Genomic DNA, 17,320 nt, shown 5'->3' with positions numbered 1-17,320 from the left:
CCTCTTGCTTGAAACCAGTAAGAGTTCTAGAAAGTATGTGCTTGAAGAGGTGCCCTTTGTCAACATACTACTTCCTATATACGTCTGATCTGTGCCAGCTCCTAATATTGTTAATGCTACTGTTACCTCTTTGCAACATGCAAATGCACTGTGTGCAACTTCCTAATTGACAGCCACTGCACTGATTTTTGTATCAACAGTTTCAAGCTATTCCGGAACTTCACAGAGTTGTTGGCATTAACTTGGTTAATCACAGTACTGTAATGTCAGGATCCTCGTAACTAAGGAGGTGAAAACAGCAATAGAGCATTTTGTCTTGAAGATGGCTCTGCATTCCTTGAAGAGTTTAAGGAATTTATTCCTTATCTTCAATAGTCCTAAGAAGATGAAAGTCCTAAACATAAAACAAATCTCAGAGAAGCAATCCCTTGATTTTTTTTTTTTATTTTTATGTTTTTGATCCTGTCAGTATAGCTTACTGCCTCGCCTGTTGAGTGTTTAAATCCTCCTTCAAGGAGATTATAGGTAGGCTGTTTTGGGTACGTTCAAGCATGCTGTCAGTCAGCTGAGGTGCTCCACTAGTTCTTTGCGTTTAGTGATTTTGCTCAACCGTCAGTCATGTGTCTGGGTTATAGTCTGTTTGAACTGGAGGACTCCTTTATGCGTCTGGGTGGATTTGACAACTCCTTGTTCAGCAGTGTACAGGAATTTTTTCTTTTTCTGTATCCTTTGCTTTTTCCTTCTCATGATACTTAAATGGCTTTCTTTTTTTTTTTTTTTACTTTTCTCTACTTTCTGAATCCATGCTTGTCTTTCCTCTCTAATACTTGCCTGCCATTGTAGCTTAATTATTAATCCAGTCTTCAACAAAGGTTTTTTTCAACCTGGCAATATTGACTAGCTCCAAAAAAGACAACTTCTAGTCTGGCACTGATTTTGAAATTGCCAAAAGCCATTGCTGCCTGATGATTGCATTGGCTTCAAATAAGTATGTCACTGCTTCCTTTCATAAAAAGCTTTTCCAGAGTCGTCTTGGTTATTTATATGTTAATGCTAGATCACTGGATCCACAAGTTTTTTTTTCTTTAATTATTGTCAAGTGCATGGATACTCAGCAGTCTTCCAGGATACGGTGCTTATTTTAAAAGTAAAATAGCTCTTCTGCTGATTTTGTTTGTTCTAGCTGTCTCTCGTCGAGTCTCCACTGCTTTAATTCTGCCAGTTATTTAAACTTAGTGTTATTATTTCATCCTTAGGCTGGGCATGGACAGTTTATTTCAGATGTTGATGCCTCAAAGTTTTTGAGTTTTCACCTGACAGTTTACTGTCACTTGTTTCCTTATGGCACTCTTTGTAGTCCAACTAGTGTATTGACAGTAATGTACTGTATTCAAAATTATTGAACTCTTTAGTTAATGAACTTTAAAGAAATCCATTGGCATCTGTCCAGATACCATGCTGCATAAATAGTATATTGGGAAAATCCAAATAACACAGGTGCCATAGGACAACGTAGGAAGTGTAATGCAGACATACCCAAGTGAATTACTGCAGCAAGCTTCTGTACAGCAGGATTTATGAGCGCTATGTACAGCTGTAGACCTGTTGATCCTCCTGGGAGTGCTTTGGGACTAAGTCTTTGTCAGCTTCCCACTCCTTCCTGTGACAGGTTTCACAACAGCTTATTTTCATGGGGTCCTAGAATCCTGGTACATGGTAAGGAAATACCTAAGGAGCTTTTGCTGGGCTATATCTAGCTCAGCTTTAGTTAATAAAGCCATGTGTTTGATAGTAGTTACCAGAGTCTCTCTCCTGTTTTAACAATGCTACAGCATACAGACTAACTCCTTTGGGCCTTGTGGTTCAGTCGCTGCTATGTGAAATCAAAGCCGACTTTCTCAGTTGTAACTTGCCTGCAGCCAGTAACTGTGAACTTCTCTGTCCTTCAGAGCTGCTTCTCATGAAAACTGGGAAATCTTTCAGGACAGCTTTCTCTAAGCCCAATAAATGTTTATCCCAGTAGTTACGAGACTGAGAAAATATATCGAGACTAGATTTGCTAAACTGGAAGCTTATGACTGAGCTCTGATGTGAAGGGTGAGGAGGGGAATTTGTGATTAGTGGATGTAGATAAGGCTGAGATTGGGTACCTTCTCTGCATTTATCTTCATAGACGAGCTTTCACAGGCCTTTGAGCCTGGAGAGGGGTTTGAAGGAGATGTACTAGTAGTATTGTGAGAAGAGTGGACCTCTTGAGAAATATCAAGTTCATGGGATCAGATGGGATGCTTCTGAGCATGTTGTGAGAGCTAGCTAACGTCATTGTAAGCCTTCTTTCTTATCTTTGGATTGTGAAGATCAGGGATCTTGGTGACTGGTGAAAGACATGTAGCCGCCTTCAGCAAAGAACTGCATCTTGGTCAGACACTCTTCAGTCTGTGAGAAAATCATAGAGCAAGTCCACCTGGAAGCCATTTCTTAGCATACGGCAAAACTAGTGACTAGGGTCAGCAAGCATGAATTTAGCAAGGAAACTTGTCAACCAGATTGCTGTGATGGAAAGACAAGAACTGCGTAAGGGGAGAAGAGCAGTGATGTTATCTACCTTGACTTCAGCAAGGCTTTCACCGTGGTGTCTCATTTGGAATATTACGGTCTTGATGGGACTGCTAGGTGGGTTAAAAGAAAAAGTGGATTGTTGAATTCAGTCTGATTTGGGGCATGTCATGTTTAATGTCTTGCCAGTGACCTTACCAAAGCAGGAATGTATCCCTACCAGGTTTGCAGACTCCCAAAAGGGGGGCGAAAGCAGGCAGTGTGTTTGAATGTGACAGCTTGAAGAGACCAAAATTTCTCTAAATTCATAACAAAAAGATACTAAATCACTTTCATGTGGCACATGGGGGAAGAAAGGGGAATAAGATAACATCACTTTTGTGCTGTATTTCTTAAATGAAACAGAGCATCTCTGTCATCATTTAGAGAACGTGAAGATTTGCCGCCTTCAATCCTGAAGTGATTTGATATATATATATATATACATACTTTTTTTGTGCTCTGAATGCTTTACAGGTTTATTTTACAAGTTAGAAGTTGAGCTGTAGCAAACCTATATCAGAATAGGCTGGAAGATACCATTTACAACTGTATCGAATTTTCACTTTTTATAAATCCTACCATCTTCATGGAAATTCTTCAGGCAGAAATCGGGGAGAGATAAGGGGCAGGACCATTTCTCCATTCTCTTCTTTATTAGTAACATCCTGTTCAATTTTGAGAATTGAACTTGAAAACCCTCATTTCATGTTTCTGGATTACATCTGGTAATCAGTATAATACTAATACCCTTAAAAGCAGATTTTTCTTTTCTATAATAGTTAAGAAACAAAGACAGTATAGCTGCTGATAGAATAGCTAGTAGTGAAGTAGGATGCTTATGGGCTTTCTAGTCTAATTTAAAAAAAAAAAGTCCCCAGCAGTGTCTTTTTTCACCTAGACTCTCACAGATGTTATGAGAATAAAAGTTAGATAATTGGGAAAAACATAAGATTCAGACTTGCAACTTCTGGTTGTGAAGAATGTCATTCTCTTTAAGTCTTGCCACCTACTATTTAGGGATTCCATGTGAAGTTGTTACTGAAAGGTTGTATATAGAAAGTTATGAGCATTTAATGCAAGGTAGGCTGCTTTGAAATGTATGAAATTGCCTCTGTAGAGCAGTTTGTATTTTAAGTTTCCTTATAGAAGTAACTGTGTGTTTTGTTGCAGATTATGGAGCTCTGTGGTGCAACAAGACTTGGCTATTTTGGAAGAAGTCAGTTTTATATTGCTTTGAAACTTGTTGCTGTGGCCCAGTCTGGTCTCCCTCTAAGAGTGGAAAGCTTGAATACAGGTAAAATAAAGGATGGAGGGTGGGTTGGAACTCAGTTGCTAAGCGGAATTGCCGTACTTGGCTCACAGAGTTTGTTAGAGTAATCTTGTAAATTAATATGGTATGTCTTTCTATGTGTGTTACTAACTTAATACCAGCTGTGGAGAGACTATGAGGAAGTGTGTTCTTATTATGCAATAAATGAGATCTTACTCCTCCTACTGAGTGAGGAGTGCGGTGCTATCATGGGCCAAGTGGGCAAATACTACTGACTACAGTGTTGGGGGCAATTTCATTCTATAGATTATTGTGTGATAACTTTTGTGCTGCATCCTCTGAATAAAGTACAAATAGGACTAATGTGTGAAGGAAAAGAGGAATGCAACATTTGCAGGCTTTTGTAGGTGATGAGTTTATGGAGCCTTGATTACAACAAATGCACTTACCTTTTCCAGTGACACATTCCTTTGCACTTGGCTTGACAGTTTTCTCCCTTGTGTAGCCCAAATACAGAGATTAATGGCTTAAGATCTTTCTATTGAAAAACCTGAGCTGTACAAGATCTTTATCAGCCAAAACACGTTATCTTGCTTTTTCAAAGGTCAGCTGTGATGTGGGTAATTAATTGGAAATAGGAGATGCTCATTTTAGAATGAGGGTTCAGAACAGCGCAGAGAGCTTTGATATGAGGCTCTGCTGTAGCCTTCTGTAAGTGGATCCATGTTGCTCTGAGATGAAAAGAGATTTAGGAAAATGATGTACTGAATTGTAAGCCACTGCAGCCTTTTGCAGCAAGCACATAACTCTCAGCTTGCAGATATTTTTGGAGTGCAACTTTGTATAAGGGTGACTTCTGTGGCAAGTTTTGTTTGTAGAATACATGTTATGAGAATTTTTATATGCTGGTAATATAAAAACTCTTAAGCTTTCTTTCTGAAAAATATAGATTAAGCAGAGTAGGTAAGGAAATTACATTAAAAGCCATTTGATAGCTTTATCACATACTTCAGTCCTATAAAAGCAAGGAATCATCAAGTATACTTTACAATTACGTTTATTCTAGAATTGTACAAACGGTTTATACTGCTTTCATTTTTTGTAGCCTTTTGGAAAAGTGCATAGTCTTATTCAACACTTTGCTAATATTCAAGTTCCTTTCTGCTCGTAAGCCACCCTCAGTGTATAAACTGTTACCCTTGTTTTTGTGCTGAGTGGTCTAAAGCTTCAGCAAATTGTAGCAGAATGCCGTAGAATCAGCAAGTTGGAAAAGGAACCTTCAGCTCCTAATACTTCATAGAACTGGGGCTTGATGAATAATCCCACCATAGTTTATCAAATGCCCATTGAAGAAAGTCTATAATCTCTATATGTAATTGTTTCAGAGTTTTCATATGCTTGATTTTAATATTTGATACCTTAATTGGGCTTTCTAATATGAAAAAGGTTAGCTGTGATATCAGAAGGAATTTGAAGGAAAGAATTGAAATGAAGGTACAGAGTTAATTCAAAAATATGAAAACTCTCACAAAAAAGTGGCAACTGGAACTTCTATGATGGTGTACCTTTCATTGGTTTATAACAATACTAGAAAGACTAGTAATGGTTTCTTCTAGGAATAATTTTCTGTAACCAGTTTCAAACCTACTAAATACAGTAAGTATAATTAACAGAACATTTATGTTTACCCTGTTTTTAGCTTTGGTTGTCTGTTGCCTTGGTTGCAGTGGTTCCAGTCCTGTCTATGAAATCTGGGCTTCTAGGATAATTTTGGGGGTGTCGTTGCAGATACTAAGCAGCTAAAATACAAAAGGCTAAAGACTTGTAAAATGATTCTGAGCTTCGGTTATCTTCCTTTGAGCACTAGGGTTCAGCAGCCTGGCCAGCTGGGTTTTGTCCATAGCTCATCTCCTGGAGGGTTTGAAGAGGCTATCCCAAACTAAACTGTCCGTTCTCTCTTCAAAGCTTAAATATTTAAAGTTAGTTAAAGCTTTTATTTTAGGACATTTACTTTATATCTCTGTATTCTGTGCATGTTTTTTATTCTGTGACTGTCTTAAATATTTTTCACGCGTTTACATTTTCTCTCCCCTTCTCTTCTTGTTTGTTTTGCTGTGTGGGTCCCTGTGTTTCTCTTCAGTGGGCAGGAAGCTTTCTTTATGCGAGTTGCTGAGACCAGACTACGGTCAAATTTTGGGTGCTAAGTCCATTCAATGCAATTTTTGTCCAGTTGATTCTCAGTTAACCAAATGCTTTTATGAATAGACTAATGTTGTTTACTAAAAATACTGGCTTTAATTATACTACAATCCTCTCAATTTGTTTGTTTTTGCCATCCCAGAAAATTGTCCTTCCAGGAAGCTAAAAATTGAGACATTAATGAGCAGTCTCTCTAAAGTAATGTTTGCTTTCTAAGTATGGAATACCAGTTTTGGTGGAAGATGATGTTAACAAGGATGTGGGCATGAAAAGTATGGAAAACTTTATAATTTGTTTGAATTCAGGATCATAATTCCATTCATAACAGCTGTTGCAGTTATAATTCAGGAATTTCTGAATTATAGCAAATGTCAGTGTTAAAATGAGTTTTTCTGCTGTTACAGGGAAATGACAGAAATAAAGATGTCTTATATTTCAATTCCCATGTAAAAACTTAGTAGTACAGTAAGAATAAATCATTATCTAGTCTTGTCTTTAAACAATATTTCATGTTCCTTACGAGCCCTGGATGTTGTTTTGTGAGATGGTGCTAGCTAGGTACCTCATGATGGAACAAACAGTTGTGTAGACTCAATAGACTTCTTACCATAGAATCATAGAACAGCTTGGGTTGGAAGGGACCTGAAAGACCATCTAGTTCCCACCCCACTGCCATGGGCAGGGATGCCACCCACTAGACTAGGTCACCCAGGGCCTCATCCAGCCTGGCCTTGAACACCTCCGGGGATGGGGCATCCACAACCTCTCTGGGCAACCTGTGCCAGGGCCTCACCACCCTCTGACTGAAGAATTTCCTCTAATCTGTTTCCCCTCTTTTAGCTTAAAGCCATTCCCCCTTGTCCTGTCATTATCTGCCCAAGCAAAAATTTGATCTTTTTTTTTTTAAAGCCTTCTCTAAGTATTGAAAAGCTTCAGTAAGGTCACCCTGGAGCCTTCTCTTCTTTAGGCTGAACATCCCCATCTCTCTCAACCGCTCTTCATAGAAGAGGTGCTCCAGCCCTCTTGACTTCCCCAGTGTCAGACATTCTAGTGTTCTATGCAATGACTTTTTCACTTTTTTTTGTGGGCTGGTTTTAGTTCACTTTTCAGCCATGGAAATGAATTTCCTAGTACAACACAGAGTACAGTGAAGATATGGAAATGGGCATTCAAGGATGAGGAAGAAATTAGAAATTGTTTTAACGTTTGTCTGATGAGTGACCAGAAATTTAGCAGAGGTTGTGTTGCCTGCTCCTTCCTTGTGTTGAAAACCATTTAGCATGTTGAATTGTGCCTAGTGACTGAGGCTTAAATCCAGAATTTGTTCTTACTGGGACGATTTTTCTTTAATACTGGATACAAAAAGTTGTCTGTAATTGTTGAGTGCTGTTGATTCAAATGACACTCAAGTACAAATCAATTTAATGTATAAAGTTTTTGTAATAAATTGTATGCCATTTCGTTAATTTTAGTATAATTGATAGTACCACTGACCAATTTTTCAATATCAAAATCAATGTACAGCAATCAGTGGGAGAAATTAAACTTGGCCCATACTTGTAAATTGTTTTTCAAACACACCAAATATATGAGTAAGCTGTATGGCAAATTCATGGTTTATTTTGATTCACGGTAGACCAGTGAGAAAACTGCCTGGGATTCAGAAAAATGATAGAAATCTTGCAGTGAGAAGTAGATGATTTATATAATTCTTAACTATGATACATAAAGCTAAGGGCCTTCTATTTTTTGTAGAAACTTTATTTTATAGATGTTCATAACAACGGAAGGTGATATTGGATATTGTTCACAGTTTATCTCATTAAAACAACTAATTTAGCTTCTCATGTAGAAAGTCATACACAGCTGTGTTTAGTCATTATTTGTGGTTTTTGCAATAAGGCTAGATTATATTGTCTGCTATAAATAAAAATGACAGCAACTCACTAGAAGATGATGGTGAACATATTGTAGTATTTCAGCATTTGTTTTGCTGATGAACCATTTTTATGAAGATGTTCTGATTTTATGTATGTGCTAGAAATGATAATATCTCGATAGTTACCGCAAATCACACTTCAGTAGTTAAAATCTTGGTAAAACTAAGATAAAAATGAGCTAAATCTGGACTGTCTGGTTGCTACTCTATTAAATGCAGATTTGTAGTGCAAAACTTACCTCACATAGTTCCATTAAGTTCCTGTACCAGAATTTGGCTACAAGAATCATAAAGCGTGATGAAGAAAAGGCATTTCCTTTTTTCCAACCTGCAGGTGTTGGCTTGACTGTAGCAGTGTTCTCAGTGTTTAAATAATTGAGGCACATGAAATTTTAACTACAAAATCAAGTGCATATTTTTTTTAAGATTCATAGTTCTGTACAGTAAATGGCCTGCTCTGTTTTTTTAAACAGTAAAGGACCTCCCTCTTCCCAGATTTGTAGTGTCAAAGAATGAACAAGAATCAAGACACACAGCCTTGTATTCTTCGGATGCTGATAACCCAGCTTCATATTCGGGTGTGATTCCTCCTCCACCTGGCAGGATACAAGTCAAAAAAGGCTCCGTGAGCCATGATGCTGTTCAGCAACGTACATCAACTGATCAACAGGTAAATTAACTTTAAAGGATTAAATAGGACTTGTAACCACTACTTTGCCACATAGGTATCAATCTGATAGCATTTCTGAACTTTATTGCTTTCAATATTGTTTATTTAAAAAAACAAAAATTATAAGGTGTTATATACTACATCCGCTGCTAAAATCTTTGTAGGGGGCGTTTTTTTAATGCAGTCTTAGAACATGTTTGAAATATTGGTGATAATTGATAAAGAATTGAGACAGAAGGGGAAATAAATGCATAAGATATGATTGCAACTATAAAGTGGTAATCATTGCATTAGTATCTAGTTGATCAGATAGTTCACGTCAGCTTTCTGATCTTCACAACAGCATTACTGAATGCCATTGAAGACTGGATGTCTAGTCCTTCAATATGCTGTCATAACCTTAAACCTGAAATACTTTATTTAGAAAAATCTCACAATGACTGTTCTCTTTCTTACATTTTATTGTTCAGGATTTTGATTGTTAAGTACAGAAGATAAGAACCGGAAATAAGACACGCTTTTTCATTGTGTTGTAGTAATGAGGACACTGATTTCCTTTTGCTCACTGGTTCCCATTTTTAAGCTACTGAATACGTGAATGAATGAAAACTGTATGGGCTTACAACTTTGTGCTTCCTCATAATTCTTTGTTTAATTATAGTATTTACATTCGCTTTCCGTGGGGAAATCTAACAAAAGCAAGAACACTAAGTTCAAATACTGTGTCTTCCAGGGTGTATGTGTCTGTGCATAGGTGTTGACTCTCCTGTTTTCTTCCACCATGACATGCTCTTTCCTGAGCTTGGTTTGTAGAGAATCAAGTAACTTGGAAATTATTCTTAATCTTGCTGTGAGTCAAAGAGCTCACTCATCAACAAATGTTTATTAATCTCTCTGGAAGTAGCTGAGGTTGATCCATTGTTTTTAAAGTGGTGTGGAGTAAATTGGCAGAGGCCACCTGTAATCATTGTTTGCTTGCTACTTCCTTCCAAATTGCAAATGAAGACTGATGAAATGAGGTCTTACTGAAGATAGCTTGTTGTTGTCCAAATTTGGGTAGGTATGTTTGAAATATAGTTCCAGAGAGGCCCATCAAGAAATCAACAATCACAGACCCACTTGATCTGATGATGGGATTTTAGTTTGGTTGAAATAATATTTGTATGCTTCCAATTGGGTGTTGAGTTTTGGTGAATGGCTGTAATTTGATACAGAAATATGACCTGTTGTAACTTCAAAATAACAAAGTCTGGTGTTTGAAGTCTACAAATTCTGTCAAAGAAACCACATACTCAGAAAGGTGTATAAGCATCCAAATTTCATTTTTTCTGTCTTGGCTGACATAAAAAGCACGGTATCTCTCTCTCTCACAAATCTGTATGGGTGTATCAGAATAAAGAAAGTCTGTGTACAAGTGCTTTGAGAGATCTGGCCCAGGAAACAGTCTTGGAGCAGATGTAGCAGACAACACTGCATTGAGTCCAGCAGTTTTAAGCTGTATTCATGGTTCAGAACATCAGGGAAATATTGTCTGATTTTGCACCCAGTTGTAAAACTAGATTTTCTGTGGCTGATTCTTACATTTCTGACTGTACAATGAATCTATTCAAGCAGCCTTGTCCCAATCTAATATTTATTGATTAGACCATATTAGAAACGAGCAGAGAATTTGAGTGCCCTTTAACTGAGAAAGCGATGGGAACCCAAGTTTCTCACTTAACCACATAAACAGGTTTTTTTCCCAAAATAGAAGCTGTTTTTTTCCTAGAAATTTCTGATCCAGTTGTTTTTACCTGGAGATATTGCTCAGATTTGTTAAAGAAATAAGTTTAGACTATGAATTGCCATTACATGCTACCTCTTTCAGTGATGAAGATGGAAGGAGCTGGAGTTTGAGAAGTAAATTATTTTTCTATAGGTCACTTTTCTTTTGGGAGGAATTTGTCCTAAGCTTATATACTTCGTTTACAGAGCTTGTCATTTAGCTGTTAGATACTCCGTTAGTGACTTTGGATTTTGATTTTTTTCTTAAACTGCTTGCTGGCCTTGACAATGTTAACTACTTCAAAATACACTGATTTCATAAATAATATTTCAGCAAGAGTGTTTCAGGTGAAATCATATGATATCTTGGCCTTGGTTACTTTCATGTGACATTTTCTATATTGGTGAAATTAGTCACGCACAGGTTAATGTTCCATAATTACAAGTAACGTATGTAGAAGAATTTCACTTAAGGTATTGTATACTGGAATGTCATAGCTAGAACTTTATCAATGCATTGTTCTCGCTGCTCCCCTCAATGAGCTCCATTCAGAGGCAGTGGAGTGTCAGGAAATTGCAATCAGGTTGTGTTTGAAAACAGTTGTAAATGAGGTTTCTTTTAAAGTAAGCATAAGGCAAATTCAAGAACATCCTTTTTTTTTTTCTAGCCATTTTTGTGGTGAAATTTTTAGTTTATAATAGTATTATGTAAATGAAGCACTAGCCAGAAGTTTGTGGGTTTGTAATATTACTAGTATGAGTAGTAGATGACTGAAGTCATGCCCAGCTCTCATGGAAGTTACAAAACTGACTGTAAGAGTAAAGACAAATAATGAATCAAACCTTTACTAACTGTATGTTGACTGCAGACCCTAGTGGAGATAAAACACAGGGAGAAAATATTTTTTTCTGCTAGAGGAATTTCTTCTTGCCAAATAATACAGTAGGCAGATCAAAACACTTCTGCTGACATTGTGGCATCTATATAACGGTCCATAATCTCAGTTTTTGTTTGACAAAATATTTCACAATAATCCTTGTAATCTTTCCCTGCCCTTGATCCAAATTTGTTCTCATAGGAAATACCTGGCTAGGTTTTTATTTTTTGTTTCAGATGAGATCTCTCTAGTATTAATAATTATTTTTAAGATACATTCCTGTTTCTGATGGATGTCTCACATCATATCTTGACAGATCTGCTTTTTCCACAGCTGCTATAATTGACAAGTTAGTGGTCTGACAGTTGTTACGCATCAGTCTTGTCTTCAACTTGTTGATCCTCATTATGCACTTTGATATTAATTTCTATTCTGCAAGAAACTATTTTGCACTTTAAAATTTGATAGTACGGTGTTATCTATGTCCCTGAAGTAATTCTGATGCCCCCTTTACATTTGTTGTCAGAATTCATCAGTGTGCTATTTAGTGTGTATAAACAATTACCTAAAGCATCAAGTTAGGTCATTCCCCAAGTCAGTCTTTTAGAGCTTTCATTTCAGTCGTAGTTCTCATGCTAATGCAGTTCATTCTGTAGTGGGTTCTTTAGCCACTTAAATTCCTGTATTAATCTACAGGTTGTTGGAATTGTCCTGCATGGCACCACACTGAAGTATTCTGAATTTTAGGTTAAGTGTAGCGTGGTTCCTTTGTCTAGAAAACCACAAAAATATCAACCAACTTGAGTATAATTTCTGGTGCTGTGATTTATCCTCTTTCTCTGGGATTTTAGTTATTTTCTTCAAAACTTAGTCTAAAACCTTTCAGATTATTGAGGTCAAGCAAGTTTGTGGTTGGCTGAGCCACGCTCCCATCTAAGAACATGTAGTGCTTCATGCAGAGAAGGTCCCATTGAACCTTGGACTATTTTGTTCTTCAATGTGAATGCTAGTTAATTACCAAATCATGGGTTCTGCAATGCAATTACCACCTCTAGCATAATCTTTCTTCATAATGGATCTGTTCCCTGACTCTTATGCAGGCTGTGTGGTATCAGGACCTGGATCACAACACCCTTAGAGCTACCCTTCGGATACCATGTCTGGCTTCATTGTCTCTGGAATTCTTCTTAGGAGGCTTTCTTCTGGCCTGAGGTGTGATGAGATCCAGGAAAAGGTTTATCATCCCATTTGACTCATGTATGCTTGCGATTTCCTTTTGAGGTTGAGATCACTCCAGAGTTGCTTTAGCACAGTATTGTTTTGCTTTACACCAGTTTGTTTGACTTACATTCACTATGGCTCTCTTTTTAGAGCCGTATATTATAACACCTTTTTTTAATTAGCACGTTTAGTTACTGCTTATCAGCCCCCAAAAGTACTAGTTCCTTCATAGTGTCTTAGTTTAGTAATTCCAGTTTAATAAAAATCATGCTTTCTTAACAACTTAGGTTAGGTTGATTTTTAATGTGACTTTTTTTTAATTAAGATGTATCACTCGATTTTTGCCTGTTAACTATGAGTTTATTTTTGTAATTGAGAAGAGTGTTCTCAGTGGATTGATGTAACATGAAAATGTTAATTATTTATTTCAACATGCTTTAATTTACATCTGTTTTCTGCAATAAAGTAAAGGGAAGATAAATGTGTTAAGATAGTCAAAGCCAGAATGTTGCAATTACTATCACTTCTATTGAGTTTTGTTCGGATAGAAATTAAAATCTTATGTTAATAAAATTTTTATTAAAGATTTAATAGAATTGCTTTGAAAGTGTTTCAACATTTTTTCAAAATAAGATTTTAATAGTAGCCGATTTAATAAACGATACATTAACGTAATGATACATATGCAGATGAGTAAAATTGTTCAAGTTCCCAAAGAGATTAGGTAGGTAACTTCTGTTAAAATTGATAAAATTGAAAACCAGGAAGTTATCAGTGAGTTGCACAAACTATTGTAGCTGTTACATGTTAGTATTTTGAAGAGCGTTCCATTTAGGTTCTGTACTGTAATACTCTCAGAAAATCTGATCCCAGATATTTCAGGTTTTCAAAATTAGATTCTTTTACTAATAGATTGGACAGAGGAAAATGAACATCCCTTCTCAACTGCATCATATTCTCTCATGAACTGAGAGCGTTTTGAGAGTGAATGTATGTGGCCGTTGAGGAACAGAGGTGTTCCTCAGGAACATATTGCCTCTGTTTACTAAAACTAGAAGTCTGGTGTAAAGTCAATGTGGTCTGTTGTATGAAGTTTTCACTTTCTCTTAGGCATGAGTATATTAAAACAGCAACTGCTTGTCCACTGCAAAGGCAGGCACCTAGTTGTTTTCCTGTTTATAAAGGGTGAGTTAACCTGTATGTAGTTAGTTTTGGTAAGTCCTTACTCTCTGTGTTTTTCCATGACTGCTTTTGCATCTGAGTCAATGTTCCTATGGTCCTGCCTCTCAGTCTTTTCTGGACTGTGTCTTCCTTCTTTATGCTTGCATCAATCCATTAGTACTTTGGTTGAGCCGTTTTTTATATAAATATTAAAATATATAAAAAAGGTGTTTAGTTTTAAGCTTCTAATAAGTTAGCTCAGTGAATGTGAGGAGTGGTTTGAGAGGGACTGAGATTGCACAGGAGAGCACATCTGTGCCTTGCTCAGTTGATTTAAAATGTTTTGGGAATGTCTCATAATGAAGAAGCTGAAGATGTGTCAAGTCCTTCTTCCAGAAGCATTTTGACATTAGAATTAATTGTGTGTTTTTTCTGTTTAATAATTTTGAAGTCTGTAAGCTGAAGCTCCAAATTAGTTGTGGGAAGTTTGTAAATGTTTAGGATTTCAATATAACATTGACTGGAATGATGAGAACAAAGTTAACGGTTAGGCCTCTTTGTGCTTTTCATGATCCGACAAAAAATCTCACAAAATTTTATGGAAAGTGTTAGAAGATTTGAAGTTGGGGATCATTTATGGTTTATAGCTTGAGCATAAGTCAAAGTGTTAGGCTTATTCAATAATAACAGTTGTCAGGTTCCTTAGGACAAGGCTGCTTCATGGGGACTGTGTCAAGACTTAATGTTCACATCCAGTTACTAGAAGTAGTGAGTGGTTTTCCTTTAGGTAGGTATCTTACATTTGTCTACTTCACGGTTTCTTCTGTGTCTGTTTGGACCATCTGACTTAACTAGATAAGAATACTGGAGTATTCTTTCCCATCTTTCCCCCACGTTACCTGTAAGAGCAAAAATATACTACCATCTGAAATAAATTTCTTGCCAAGTAAGACACTAAGAAGAGGCAACTTCAGGCAAATTTCAGAAGGGTAAGTAACTGCAATAAAAATCTTGGCTGGTGGAGATACTGTGGAAAATAGTTGTGCAAATGGATGGTTTATGCATTAAAAATTTAAGTGATTTAGTACTGCTCTCAGCTGCTTTGTAACACTCTTTGCAAATATGTATGGGCATCCATTTAAATACTTTGAATGAAATGTTGAAAGTCATGTGGCATAGGAACTTGTTTAAAGAAATCTGACTCAGTTGTTAGGACTTCATAAAATCTCAGTTGCAGAACCAGCCATGCTGACCCTGTATCCAAGGAAATATAGAAATCAGAGATAAAAAGAAAAGTGAGAGAGAGTCTGCATCAGCACATCAGAAACTAATCTTGTCATCGTGGCCCCTAAAACTTTTTTTGTTAGGATACGTGTAGTTGTAGTATGTACCTTGATTGAAGAATGCTGGTTTATGGCACTTTCTGATTGACTTAGGTTTTTACAGAGGTAATATTGTTAAAAAGCACAATGGCCTTTGCATTTTTGGCAAAGTAGACGAATTTTTGGGAATAATCGTGTGGAAACCTGCAGTCGATCTGGCTGTTGGTACTTGATGGTATGTTAGCAGTTGATAGGAAGCTCCTTTCTGGATATATTCTTGTGACTTTCAGTTTATTTGGATAGCTGTCTGAAACTAACACAAGTTATGGGATAGCACACATTCAAGTGTGTTATTAAATGCTTGAAAACTTATTTACAGAGGGTGTGTTAGTCTCTGTGCCTTATGGGTGAACTGGAAAGGTAAATAAAGACTATACCTTATAATATATTCAGGTGAGAGAGTACCAAACAGATATTTTTGTCCACTGCTGAAACAACTTTTGAGATGTCTTAGCTTTGTTTTTACTTTTTAGGAAATTTGGAGCTTAAGCTTTGCCTTCTTGTACTTGTTTTCACTACTATAGTTTAGCTAGAGTTGGAAGGTATAGTAAGCTAATTTAAAAATTAGCAAGGAAATTATTCTATGATATAAATACTTTGTACAATTTAAACTACTTTTCCATCATATTTTACTTCAAAATTGAATTATCTCGTAATCTGGATCTCTTGTGAGAACTGATCTCAGTTAAAAATTACACGTGATTCTATTTTCGTGTCTGTTCATGGGGGGGAAATAGTACAATATGATATTAAGGAAAAGCTTGAACCTTAAAATTAAGACAACTACCTTAGTTTGTATAGCAGAGAAGTATATCATAAATGGCATTATTCTTCTGGGAAAAAAATACATTACATTTTTGCGTATTTAAAAATAATGGACATAGTCTGTCGACTATATTTTTTTTCAGTGTTTTATTCTGATTTATTTCTTTAGAATAAATTTGGATTGTGAATCATTTGATAAAATTTAGGTATGATGATAGGCTGTATAGTAAGTCTCTCTTTTGAGACCTGGGTTCAAATGTAACTTCTATCACAGGTGAGAGTGAGTCTTATAAGAGTCTCCTTTGAAACCAAGTTATTTAGCTTGGCATTGATATTGTCTTAAGAATGGCAGATTAAGAATATGGTAGATGAAGTGTTTTTGAAATGAACATGTCCAGTGTGAGTTGTACAGTACCTGACATCTGTTCCCTCATTTTGATAAGTACTAAAATTTTCACTGAGTATATTTGAACTGTAGTGATGATTGTTTCTAGAAGTTAGTTTTAGATAGGCTTTTATGCATTTAGTTATATAGTACAAAACTTAAAAGATTCCTTTGTTTTATTAGGAGTCCACATCTCCAGTTGTTTCACCACAGCAGTCCCCACCAACCTCTCCACATACATGGAGGAAGCACAGCCGCCATCCCAGCGGAGGGAATAATGAACGACCTCTTGCTGGACCTGGGCCTTTTTGGGCTCCATTTAGTGAAGCACAACCAGGTATAAATGTCTTCTGTTATGCTTCAGCTGTAGCATAAAGTTGTGGAATTCTGAAATAAGTATATTCTTTGTGTTTTCCAATTCTGGAAACTTTGTTGTAGATTCAAACCTTCATGTTGGTGTCAGCATTGTGGAATCTGTGGCCTTGTACATGGCAGATCCATTTCTCAGTGTGGTATGGGAAATGCTGAGAATTTGGAGGGAGGGAGAAGATGAAAGTGCAAAGTTATAATATGATGCTCATTGATAGGAACCATCAGTATACCCAGAAATGTGGGGAGCTCAAGGAAAGAGGCAGATAATGTATTTTGTTTGAATTATGTTTCTGGTAGATGAGGTGACTTGTCAGAACAACTAATTCTCTTTTTGCTTCCTTTAAAGTTCACATAAGCATGACTGAAGCTACTGTATCTCAGATGTGTCAAAGTAGAATCGCTTGTTTTTCTGAAGTTTTCATCCTTTCGTGTTTTTCATTTAACATGAAGACCCTCACTGTTGTTGTATTTCTGTGCTCTGATTGAAAAAATTTTCTCCCTTAGTATCTCAAATTTGAAGAAGCTGTTTTATTTTTCGATGTCTGTTAGACTTACATTTGGGAACAGTGTAGTAATTCTAATTCAGATTTCATTTTTGATGCTCATAAATAATATGTTGCATTTTGTAGGCTGTGATTTCAGGTTGAACTGTCGTTGGTTGTTTATTTAAGCCTTGATATTCTAATTGATCTTTCAGTTTATCCTCACTCCATGGT

At 36.5% G+C, this 17,320-nt stretch overlaps 1 protein-coding gene across 12 annotated transcripts in view; it reads left to right on the top strand.

Moving 5' to 3' along the window:
- The window catches only part of REPS1 (RALBP1 associated Eps domain containing 1), a 66,855-nt gene that overhangs the window by 12,838 nt on the left and 36,697 nt on the right, over positions 1-17,320 (top strand). For all 12 annotated transcript variants that reach the window (XM_040551474.1, XM_040551483.1, XM_040551482.1 and 9 more), the window contains exons 2-4: positions 3,769-3,892; positions 8,480-8,676; positions 16,416-16,569. In XM_040551474.1, the coding sequence (XP_040407408.1) occupies positions 3,769-3,892; positions 8,480-8,676; positions 16,416-16,569 (475 nt within the window). The remainder of the gene's footprint in view (positions 1-3,768; positions 3,893-8,479; positions 8,677-16,415; positions 16,570-17,320) is intronic.

This window comes from Cygnus olor, chromosome 3, assembly GCF_009769625.2.
Source record: "Cygnus olor isolate bCygOlo1 chromosome 3, bCygOlo1.pri.v2, whole genome shotgun sequence".
Classification (NCBI taxonomy): Eukaryota; Metazoa; Chordata; class Aves; order Anseriformes; family Anatidae; genus Cygnus; species Cygnus olor.
This window is presented reverse-complemented; position numbering and strand designations above follow the sequence as displayed.